Source organism: Eschrichtius robustus, chromosome 3 (genome assembly GCF_028021215.1).
Source record: "Eschrichtius robustus isolate mEscRob2 chromosome 3, mEscRob2.pri, whole genome shotgun sequence".
Classification (NCBI taxonomy): Eukaryota; Metazoa; Chordata; class Mammalia; order Artiodactyla; family Eschrichtiidae; genus Eschrichtius; species Eschrichtius robustus.
In genome coordinates, this window is record NC_090826.1 from 81,344,829 (window position 1) to 81,357,467 (window position 12,639).

A 12,639-nucleotide genomic window follows, 5' to 3' on the forward strand; every position below is an offset into this window, starting at 1 on the left:
CTATATGAATACTGACTTTTTAATTTTAGTTTATGCAAATGTAAATTTATTGTCTAAAGAAAGATACCATACTATGCATTTCAAAGCCATTTTGTACATTATTCTTAGATTCACCATTGTTCTAATTTTCTCTGCTATTTTTTATTTCCTTAATTATTCTTTTCTACATTTTCTAAATTTTCTACCATGGTCATGTATTACTTTTATAATCAACAAAAAACAAATCTTAAAAGAATTTTTTACATCAATAGTCCCCTCTTATTGGCTACTTGAGCCAACAATATGCATTGTAATTATGTAATTTTAATCACATTTAAATTTAGATTTTTGTGTTGGATAGGACTTTTCCTATCTGTCTGTAAGTTGTAGCTGAGAAATCACCCCATGTGCTAAAACAGAGTCATGAACTGGGTCTACCACCACTACCAACCCTTCAAGGTTCACTGAGAAACAGTTAAACCCCTTAGCTACCTTTAATCAACCATTCATTCCAGCCTCTATAAGTAAGGGAGCTAGAAGAAGAAGCACAGTCTGTGGTGTCCTCAGCATTGCAGAAAGTGAAGAATCCTGGTGAAAGACTTTTCCTTCTCTTTCATCTTCCCCCATCTTCCCAGCCAAGAGAAAGTTAAGAGCCTGTTCCAAATAAAGATTAAAGATAGGGGTATCTGCAGTGAGGAGATAATGTCTTCTCAGCCCCGAGATGGACATTAATCATATCTGTATACCCAGTCCACTCCGCAACTTCCATCAAAGAAGAAGAAAGTACTAAGAGATTTCTTGGAAGAGCCTGGAATATGTCTCAGGAACCAGTGAGAATATACTTGAATATGGAGATTTCTTAAGGGAGGAGGAGGCTTGCTGGAGAAGCCATTACTAGCCTGGTGACTAGAGGCAATAGTTATTGTCATAGATAGAAAAAAATAATGGAGACTCCATTCCACACCCCAATTATACATGGTATGCAGGGAAGGAAAGGGACCTTAGTGGTTCAATGAAGATTAGAAGAGACTGATACAGGGTCAAATGACAGTGTCCCATGTAGGGAGGCATCAAGCATCATGAACCCTAGAAGAACATTTACCACTGAGAGGTTAGGGTGAAGTTCAGTCTGTCTCTTAACAAGCCACCACATTAGCAAAGGCCACCAACATCTGGATTAGAGTAGTCAAGGACATCTTCCTATTACCATGTTGGTCACTGGTTAGTTACATAAGGTGACCATAGCCATCCATAACCCTCTTCCACAGGAGTTAGACCCACAAAACGGAGGAGCAAGAGACCATCTCCATTCCAGATCTCCCCAACTAAAAGTGTAGTCAGTGATGGGGAGTGAAAGATTTAAATCAAGTATGAGATAGGTGTTTAAATAGTACTATACTGAATTTCAATACCAAAAGTAACCAGAAGGTACTGGAATTTGCCTATAATCATTAAAGTATGGGAAAAGGGGGAATTTGACACAGCATGGTTGATAGCACTAATTGGGGAAAGAAAGTTTTGTTAGTATCTCCTTTAAATTGAGACTCCTCAATAAACCAATTGCATGAAACATTTAAAAAATAATCTCTTTTATGTATTGTCTTTGGACCATTGCCTCTACTTTTTAGTATGTTCATGAGTATACACAGGTTACATGCAGCTTCTTATATTTTACTTTCAATAATTCACTTAATTTTAAAAATACAAAAGGCATATTTGTTGCCATTAAAACAACAGAAGATGAAATGCTTTTAAATTATCAGTATGGCATTTTGTTGAAAATTTTTTAACTTTATTTTAATGTAGTCTATACTACTGTGGTAACAGATATTTGAGAGCAATTTTTGTTTTTATTGACCTGATCTTTAAATTTTTTGCTTTACATATTTTAACAATATATATTTTGATAAATATATTTTTGAATGTATAATTTTTAACTTCTAGATCTCAATTATGCAGTTTCTTGGCAGTGACTTAAATATAGTAAATCTATTATAGCACATGCCACAGTAATATATGATGGGATATAATATGATGGTTAACTGGCCCCGGAACTCTTGGCAAGCTAGCTTCAGTCATTTCATTAACTGCACAATCTTGCCTTTTTTAAAAGTAAATTTTAGAACTTCATTTATAGGATTATAGTGGCTTTTACATTATGTTTTTTGCCACTGATTTAAAAATATATCTTAGGTTATAATTTAAATATATGTCTTCCCAAATTTTACAAGCAGGTTTTGAAGATGACTAAAGGTCAGTCATCCTATTACAAAAACACTTAGGAAATCAGCTTTTCCATATAAGTAAAATTCTTAGAAAGCTAAAGTTATCCCTTTAAGCCAGGGGTCAGTAAACTTTTTCTATAAAAGGCTAGATAGTTAATATTCTAGGCTTTGTGGGCCATACAGTCTCCATCACAACTACTCAGCTTTGCTGTTGTAGACCAAAAACAGCTATGGACAATATGTAAATGGAACAGCATGGCAGTGTTCCAATAAAACTTTATTCACAAAAATAATGGTGGGCTAGTTTTGGCCCACAAGCTGGTTTTCTAGCCTTTGCCTTTAAGCAGCAAATTATTTTGCATTTTAATATTTTTTATGGAAATTATTCTTAAGTTATACATCAAGTAGTGGACTTTGTGTTGTGGAGGGCTGGTTATTCCTAAATAAAATTAGATTGCTACACTTCTTAACTCTTGTGCTTACTTTTATAATTTTTTATGCTTCTGGATGCTTTTAGGTTGTCAATTATGTCTATACCAGTAGTCTCTTCCCTCATACTACTTTTATCTTATCTGAAGTGGGTCAGAAAACCAAATTATTTAACTTAGTAGAATTATTGTATAATTTATATAGTGATAGCCATTTCTGATTTTAGGACAATTTAGAGTACCTTCAGTTATCTCAAAGGGAATAACTAAATTGTTGATGTGCAAAAAGAGGTATTTACATTTAATTTCCTAAATAATATGTAACACCTTTAGGAGAAGGGTATTAGGAAATCAAATTAATAGCAATTTGTAATTTAAAAAGTTGGGGGACTTCCATGGTGGTGCAGTGGTTAAGAATTCACCTGCCAATGCAGGGGACACGGGTTCGATCCCTGGTCCAGGAAGATCCCACGTGCCGCGGAGCAACTAAGCCTGTGCACCACAACTACTGAGCCTGTGCTCTAGAGTCTGCGAGCCACAACTACTGAGCCCACACACCTAGAGCCCGTGCTCCACAACAAGAGAAGCCACCGCAATGAGAAGCCCACGCACCGCAATGAAGAGTAGCCCCCACTTGCCACAACTAGAGAAAGCCCACGCACAGCAACGAAGACCCAACGCAGCCAAAAATAAATAAATAAATAATGAAATGGAAAAAAAATCTATTAAAAAAAATTGGAAATCACTGACCTTATTTGAAGGACTATGCTGGAGGCATTTCTGAAGAAGCTTTTGCTCTTCTCTGAGTGCAGGGTATCTTCAGAAGTACATATTTAGAGACTATATATACATATTGGTCGATTGCTGGTCTTTATTAAGTGTATAAACTCAAATCACAACTAATGAATGTGTACAAAGAGAAGCTGAACTCTATTCACCCTAATAGGGCAATAGATGTGCTTAGGAACATAGTCTAAAAAACTGAAAATACATGGCACAGGTAATATGTAGCACATATTGAGGCTTAACGCCAAGAGCAGTGAGTTCTTCACTACTTGTATCTACGTTTTATTTATTTATTGTTTTAGTTCATTACTTCTGTATATGTGCTTTTTAAAAATATGTTTATATAATCACAATCTAATTAAATTCTGTCATTTTGTTTGAGGTCAATGTAGGACCTCCCATTGCACATGTACTTAAAGTTATATTTATACTTTAGGAAGCAGATTAGACCATATGGTTGTGTTGCAATGTGATGTGCTAGAAATTATTATACCACTTGTACTCTAGAAAATACTTACGCTAAAAGAAATTAGAATATAAACTGTGTGCATTCTGGCAGCTAAAAGAACTCAAATGCTATCCTATAAAAACTAAAGTTTATCAGTGATACTTGATTTTAAAAGAATAACAGACTTCTGAATTACATATATTTTTCCTGCAGTTTAGGTATGTAAATCAGATCATTTTTATGAACCAAATACTTTTAGCCTCTGTAAGTTGAAAAAGAATAAATGTAGTGTTTTCTATCAATTTTAGCCTGTTCCCAGAAGGTTGGCATCTATATTAGAATGCCTGATTATTGCTCATTCAGTTGGAGTGGAAAGTCTTTTTGCTGACTGCATGAAGTAAGTGATCTGAAGTAGTGCTGATATTATTAATTTAGGGATTTTGTTCTTCCATTCTCCTAATTTTCTGGGAAATTTTAGACTTGGCCTATTTTCTTGGGCACAATGTAAATAGCTTAATGCTTAACTAGTTACAACAACTGAGGAGAAGTATTGATTTAGATATTACTCAAGATGCTTGGAATCAACGTTATTTTAGCTGAACCATGGATACTTATGTTAAAATCCATGCACATAACGCAAAGTGGATTTGAAATAAATGTTTACAGAAAAGAGAACTTAGTTAAGTCCATTATAGCGCTCACAAAATTAACTGTTAGGGTTAGTCAAAACATAATATATGTAAAACTTATATTATTAAAAACCAAAATGTTACTGATATTATAATGAAAAATATTTTCATTTCTTTAACTTGAGATTCTTTGATTTTTAACAGGTGGATTGTAAAGCATTTTGCAAGGTTTTGGTCTGAGAGAAGCTTTGCAAATGTACCTCCTGAGATTCAGAAAAGTTGTCTTAATATGTTGATTCAGTCTTTAGTAAGTATAACCTGAATACTTTGTGTTTGTCATCAAAAAGTTTATTAAATTTTATATAGGTACTTTCGGTGTTTTAAATACACATGTAGAATTATATTATAAAAGCAAGATGGAAGGACCAATTCCAGATAACCCAGAACCAATTCAGAGAATCTATCTTTAAGACTCTGTTCCTCTGTACCAAATGCATTAGAATTCAGTCAGAGAACCACAATCACTAGAAAGTATACATTGGTTCATGAACAAAAGGGGCATGGTGCCAGGGTCGGTTATGCATTGGCTCAGTAGCAGGGACCTCCACTCATTAGGGTGGATTTGGGTGCAGCACTGAAACAGTGGCACCATTCTCCAAGAGGACCAGCCATCTACCTGCCGGCAGGTTAATTACATTGGACCACTTCATCACGGAAAAGGCAGTGCTTTGTTCGCAGTGTAATAAACATTTGTTCTAGATATGGATTTGGCTTTCTTACTTCCAATGTTTCTAGTAAAACCACTATCCGTGGACTTATTGCCTTTTTCACCACCATAGTGTTCCACACAGCATCACTTCTGACTAAAGAACTCACTTGATAGCGAATGAAGTATGGCAGTGGGCCCATGCTTACTGATTTCACCTGTCCTACTGTGCTCCCTATCATCCTGAAGCAGCTGGCTTGATAGAATGGAGGAATGGCCTTTTGAAGACTTGGTTACAGTGCAGCTACGTGGCAGTGCCTTGTGGGATTGGGGCAGTGTCCTCCGGGAGACTGTATATGCTCTAAATCAGTTTTTGATTTATGGTGCTATTTCTTAACATAACTAGGATTCATGGGTCCAGAAATCAAGGTGTGGAAATGAGAGTGGCTCCACGTATAATTACTCCTAGCGATCCACTAGCAAAATTTTTGCTTCTTGTCCCTATAACTTTAGGATCTGCTGATCTAGAGGTCTTAGTTCCAAAAAGAAGAATGTTTCCACCTGTGGACACAATGATTCCATTGAACTGGAAGTTGGGACTGCCTCCTTCTGGCCACTTTGTAAATCAACAGGCAGAGAAGGGGAATTATTGTTAGATTGAGCCTGACTATTTTTTTTTTTAACATCTTTATTGGAGTATAATTGCTTTACAATGCTATGTTAGTTTCTGCTGTATAACAAAGTGAATCAGCTATATGTATACATATATCCCCATATCTCCTCCCTTTTGCGTCTCCCTCCCACCCTCCCTATCCCACCCCTCTACATGGTCACAAAGCATCGAGCTGATGTCCCTGTGCTATGCAGCTGCTTCCCACTAGCTATCTATAAGGAGAAATTGGGTTGGTGCTATATAATGTGGGGAAGGAGGAACACATCTGGAATGCAGTACTCCCATGTCCTATGGTTAAAATCAATGGAAAAACCCAATTTAAGCAGCACTGATACTGGCCCAGGTTCTTCAGGAATGAAAGTTTGGGCCACCTTACCAGATAAAGAACTATAAACAGCAGAGGTACTTGCTGAGGGCAAAGGGAACATGGAATGGTTGCAGGAAAAGGTAGTTATAAATACTAGGTATGACCATGTGACCAGTTATAGAAATTAGCACTGTAGTAGTTATGATGTAAACATATTCATTTCCCCTTTTTATATGAATGTTTATGTATATATTAACCAAGTATTTTTGTTTTTTCCCGCTGTCTCATTCCCCTACCATTTAATATAAGACATGTTAACTACATCTCTCTGTATTTAAGTTACAGGATACCAAGGGGTAGTTTGAATCAGTTTGAAGAGAGACTTTGTATCCTATTTTAGGGAGAGGTTTAGCATGTTTGTTTTATAGGGGATGGTTGTATATGTTAGGCATTAGCATGACTTTACTTTGTCTCCATAGGAATTAACTATGATTTAAAGAAATGTGTATGCATGCCAAGTTGACAAGGGTTGGACTGTAGTGTCTCTGCAATGTGTTAGCTTGATTAGGATATACTATGCTTCCCAGAATTTCCTTCTTTGCACTGCTTCCCCTTGCCCTGTATCCTCTTTGGTTTCTCTTACCCATGGGCCAGGGATGTGTTTAGCTCCATGATGATGGGTGCTAGCATCTCCTGAAGGACACTCATTTCATCCATGTTGGAGGCAGTGAGACCTAAAACGAGCCCATCCTTGTGGATTATAGCTTGTGCTTTTGGGTGTCAGCTTGTCCTTACCCCTCACACTTTACATCCATCATCCTCTCTCAACTGCTTTCCCTGTGGACTTCAAACTACAATACATCATCATATACAAAGAGTGCTTAACCAGCTCCCATAATTGCATAAGGTCAAATCCCTTTAACAGACTCCTTTATGTATATAAATACCTCCTAGTGGTCCCATTTCTCTGAAGCATGAATGGTATTTTAGACTGGGTTACATAGAAGATAACATCTAAATCTAACTGGGAAAATAAGTTTAGGCCATGAGCTGGTGATATACCACTTCAAAAAATAAATCTAAATCTGTGTTTATGCTAATGAAGGACTTTGTTGTTTTGTTGCTTACTATTTTGCATTAGTTTCTTTGGTCATTGAATGGTTACACTCTGTTCATGAGGCAAGCAAATGGCCCAGCTGTAATTCAGTTCAATAGAAATGAATTATTATCTAGTGGATTTTTAAAAGACCTTTATGGTTCAAAATATACTTTTTATATTTTGAAATTACGTGTAACATAGGTACTCTTATTTACACTTTATATATAAGAAAAGAGAATCAGAGAGGTAAATACTTTATTCAAGTTCACAGTGTCAGTAAATTACAAAACCAGGTCTTAAAACCAATTGCTGCCATTCTAAAGGTAATATAATAGATGCTCAGCATGGGCAAAGATTATTTTTAGGAAGTATGGGCCTTGACTTCAAGGAACTCACAAATTGATGGAAGGATAGGCACTTAAACAACTATGCACAACGCAGGTTAGACTATGATGAATACTAGCATTAAGTTCCATGTCAGTCTTATTTACCTTTGCAGCACCAGCCTTAGGGCAGTGCCTAGCAGACATTAGGCACTCAGTATATATTGATAGGTATATAAAGGAGTGAATAGGTATAATTTATAATTCAGGTTTATACGTGGAATCACAGAAGTTAAAACAATTGATTCTGATTGGAAGGATAAGAGAAGTGATGTGAGATGAACCTGAAAATAGAGGATAATTTCAAAATAAAAAAGTGGCTTTTAAATGTGACCAGGGACCTGGAGTCTGGGCAGTGCCAATATTCTCTTGTAACTGGAATAATGAGAGAAGATAAGTCTGGGGAGAGGCTAAAGCCAGGTTGGGAGGGATCTTAACTGACTGTTTAAAGAAGTTTGATTTTTTTTTTTAACAAGTGGTAAGTGAGTATAATTGAGGAATAAGCTCTTCATACTATGCCTCTCCCTCTCCTACAATATTTTATTTTGATTTTATAGCTCTAATCAGTTCCTTGTAAGCTTTGTGAATGCTTGGTTTTTCCTTTCAAGACAGATATAAAGATGAACATCAGAACAACCAAACTTACAGTCTTTTGGCATTGTGGTGATTATAATGAAAATTTGAAATTTTGTCTTTCTTTGTGGATATTCAAATTTTAAGAAACCTTAATTTAATATATTCTTCATATTTTACTATAGAAATAAAATATATTTTGCTTTATTAATAAAAATAGAATATTTAAAACTTTTTTTAAATTAAAATTTGAAATATGTTATCCAAAACAAATGAAAGAAAGATTGAGCAATCTTCTTAAGTCTTCTTTAGCTCTAATTCAGTTAAACCACATGTGTCATGGCAGGCGCTTTACTCTATCAATAATATGCCTAACACTGTCATATACAAAGGGAGATAAGAAAGTGCTGCATTGGACTATATATGGAGAATTTTTAAAAAAATTTTAATATGAGGGACTTTGAGCTTTTTCTCCTTCTTGCTCACTATGCAGCAATTCAGTAGGAAGTGGCTACTCCCTCCTACCAAGTACAAACCGTTGCTTTTGGGAGGAAGAGAGAGCAGGGTAGAGGAGTTAGTAGAAGAGAGAAAGTTTTTAGAAAAGTTAGGGCTTCTAATTACTTGAACTATTTCAAAACAAGATTAAATTTTTCTGTTTCAAAATGTTTTGTTTTGTTTATGGTTTCCTTTGCTCTGCAAAAGCATTTAAGTTTCATTAGGTCCCATTTGTTTATTTTTGTTTTTATTTCCATTTCTCTAGGAGGTGGGTCAAAAAGGATCTTGCTGTGATTTATGTCCTAGAGTGTTCTGCCTATGTTTTCCTCTAAGAGTTTTATAGTGTCTGGCCTTACATTTAGGTCTTTAATTCATTTTGAGTTTATTTTTGTGTATGGTATTAAGGAGTGTTCTAATTTCATCCTTTTACATGTAGCTGTCCAGTTTTCCCAGAACCACTTATTGAAGAGGCTGTCTTTTCTCCATTGTATATTCTTGCCTCCTTTATCAAAGATAAGGTGACCATATGTGCGTGGGTTTATCTCTGGGCTTTCTATCCTGTTCCATTGATGTATATTTCTGTTTTTGTGCCAGTACCATATTGTCTTGATTACTGTAGCTTTGTAGTATAGTCTGAAGTCAGGGAGCCTGCTCCTCCAGCTCCGTTTTTCTTTTTCAAGATTGCTTTGGCTATTTGGGGTTTTTTGTGTTTCCATACAAATTGTGAAATTTTTTTGTTCTAGTTCTGTGAAAAATGCCATTGGTAGTTTGATAGGGATTGCATTGAATCTGTAGATTGCTTTGGGTAGTATAGTCGTTTTCACAATGTTGATTCTTCCAATTCAAGAACATGGTATATCTCTCCATCTGTTTGTATCATCTTTAATTTCTTTCATCAGTGTCTTATAGTTTTCTGTATACAGGTCTTTTTTCTCCTTGGGTAGGTTTATTCCTAGGTATTTTATTCTTTTTTGTTGCAGTGGTAAATGGGAGTGTTTCCTTAATTTCTCTTTCAGATTTTTCATCATTAGTGTATAAGAATGCAAGAGATTTCTGTGCATTAATTTTGTATCCTGCTACTTTACCAAATTCATTGATTAGCTCTAGTAGTTTTCTGGTAGCATCTTTAGGATTCTCTGTGTATAGTATCATGTCATCTGCAAACAGTGACAGTTTTACTTCTTTTCCAATTTGGATTCCTTTTATTTCTTTTTCTTCTCTGATTGCTGTGGCTAAAACTTCCAAAAGACAACCCTCAGAATGGGAGAAAATATTTGCAAATGAAGCAACTGACATAGGATTAATCTCCAAAAATATACAAGCAGTTCATGCAACTCAATATCAAAAAAACAAACAACCCAATCTAGAAATGGGCAGAAGACCTAAATAGACATTTCTCCAAAGAAGATATACGGATTGCCAACAAACACATGAAAGGATGCTCAACATCACTGATCATTAGAGAAATGCCAATCAAAACTACAATGAGGTATCGCCTCACACAGGTCAGAATGGCCACCATCAAAAATCTACAAACAATAAATGCTGAAGAGGGTGTGGAGAAAAGGGAACCCTCCTACACTGTTGGTGGGAACGTAAATTGATACAGCCACTATGGAGAACAGTATGGAGGTTCCTTTAAAAACTAAAAATAGAACTACCATATGACCCAGCAATCCCACTACTAGGCATATACCCTGAGAAAACCATAATTCAGAAAGAGTCATGTACCACAATGTTCACTGCAGCACTATTTACGATAGCCAGGACATGGAAGCAACCTAAGTGTCCACTGACAGATGAATGGATAAAGAAGATGTGGCACATATATACAATGGAATATTACTCAGCCATAAAAAGAAATGAAATTGAGTTATTTGTAGTGAGGTGGATGGAACTAGAATCTGTCATACAGAATGAAGTAAGTCAGAGAGAGAAAAACAAATACCGTATGCTAACACATATATATGGAATCTTAAAAAAAAAAAATGGTTCTGAAGAACCTAAGGGCAGGACAGGAATAAAGACGCAGACGTAGAGAATGGACTTAAGGACACGGGGAGGGGGAAGGGTAAGCTGGGACGATGTGAGAGAGTGGCATTGATATATATACACTACCATATGTAAAATTGATAGCTAGTGGAAGCAGCCGCATAGCACAGGGAGATCAGCTAGGTGCTTTGTGACCGCATAGAGGGGTGGGATAAAGAGGGTAGGAGGGAGATGCAAGAGAGAGGGGATATGGGGATATAGGTATATGTATAGCTGATTCACTTTGTTATACAGCAGAAACTAACACAATAATGTAAAGCAATTATACTCCAATAAAGATGTTTTAAAAAAATGTTTTGTTTAAGCCTTTTTTTAAAAAAAGCTAATTATGAATAGTTTTTAAATATAGGAAAATTAAGACAAAAATAGGCATGGAGGATAGTCACTAGGGTAAAACTGAAGCGGTATATATATTATGCTTTTAGTCCTAAGGCCAAAAGATAATTGAAGGCCTATTTAATTAACACAATATCAAAAGAATTAAATAGTATGAGTCATAGTGTTTATTCAGTATATGGTGTTAGGACAACAACAGGAAGCTTGCTGGAAAAAATTTAAGTTGGATCTATACATCACATCCTGGTATGCCAGTATGCATTCCAAATGGATTAAAGATTTACAAGTAAAGAAAATGAAACCTAAAACACTACAGTTAAGTCCTGGGAGAATTAGTTTATAACCTCATCAGTGGAGTGGGGATACAAAATTCAGAAGCCATAAAAGAATTTGGTTACATAAAAATGCAAAATTTCTATATAGTAAAAATTACCATAAGCAAAGTCAAAAAACAAATGACAGTTCATATCATACTCTTATTCTAATTTTTCTAATATAGAGAGTTCCTACAAGTTGATTTTTAAAAAATAGCTAAATGTAGGGTAAGACTAGATAGTTCACTTAGAAAATACAGATGCCTCTTAATTTGATGAACAAATCTTCAACTTCACTTATTTAAGAGAAATGGACATTAAAATTACCATGTCAGACTGTTTTCTACCTTTTAGTATGGGGGAAAAAGGAAATTTGTACTATTTTAACAAGGATGTAGGGAATAAGTACTCCTATTCATTCCTGGGAAGGGTATAAATTAGCACAACTTTTGCTGTGTTTTTCAAACTTTTTTGACTGACCCAGAGCAAGTTCTTTTTATGTTATAACCCAGTTAACTCACACATGTAGAACTGAAACAAGTTTCAAAAAAGAATACTTACCATATTCCATATGATATTCTGATATTTTCTGGTTTTCTCTTTTCTATCTCTTTCTTTCTTCTTTCTTGTTTTGTCTTCTAATGCTGATTGTAAGCCACTAAATATATTTCTCTAGGTTGCTAGGGGAGAAAACTGCAGTTTGGGAAACAGTGCTCCGTTGAATATATGTTGGCAATGTTTTGTATCCTCCTGGTGCCCCACCTCATATCCTCTTGACCCATGTATGTACTCCAACCATTGCTGCAGCATCCAGCTGCACACAGGTGTAATCTGACAGCACTTTCCCTCAGCCACATCACACGTATTTCTCACTTTCTGTCCTGAGGCTTCACTGCTGTTCTACCCAGGGTACCTATAGCTCTTCAAACCTGGAAGTGAAAGGGAATTAATATCCGGGGGACAAACCTTGACCAATGGGAGATTGGTCAGTGATTAACCAGTGATTAAATGTTTCGCTGATCTATCCCTTGGGTGAATAATTCAAATTGTATTCTCTGTGGCTCTTCAGAGGGCCCCCAACAAGACTGATCCCCAGTTGCCTACAATAGCAAATGCTATATCATTGTTTCTCAAACTTAAATGTATATACACAACACTTCAGGACTGGGTATTCCCTGGTGGTGGTCCAGTGGTTAGGACTCAGTG

General features: G+C 35.8%; 1 protein-coding gene across 1 annotated transcript in view; it reads left to right on the forward strand.

Annotated features, from left to right (window-relative positions):
* Positions 1-12,639, forward strand: part of BTBD8 (BTB domain containing 8) — a 99,102-nt gene that overhangs the window by 66,777 nt on the left and 19,686 nt on the right. The window contains exons 9-10 of the mRNA XM_068538068.1: positions 4,175-4,263; positions 4,700-4,802. Of these exons, the coding sequence (XP_068394169.1) occupies positions 4,175-4,263; positions 4,700-4,802 (192 nt within the window). The remainder of the gene's footprint in view (positions 1-4,174; positions 4,264-4,699; positions 4,803-12,639) is intronic.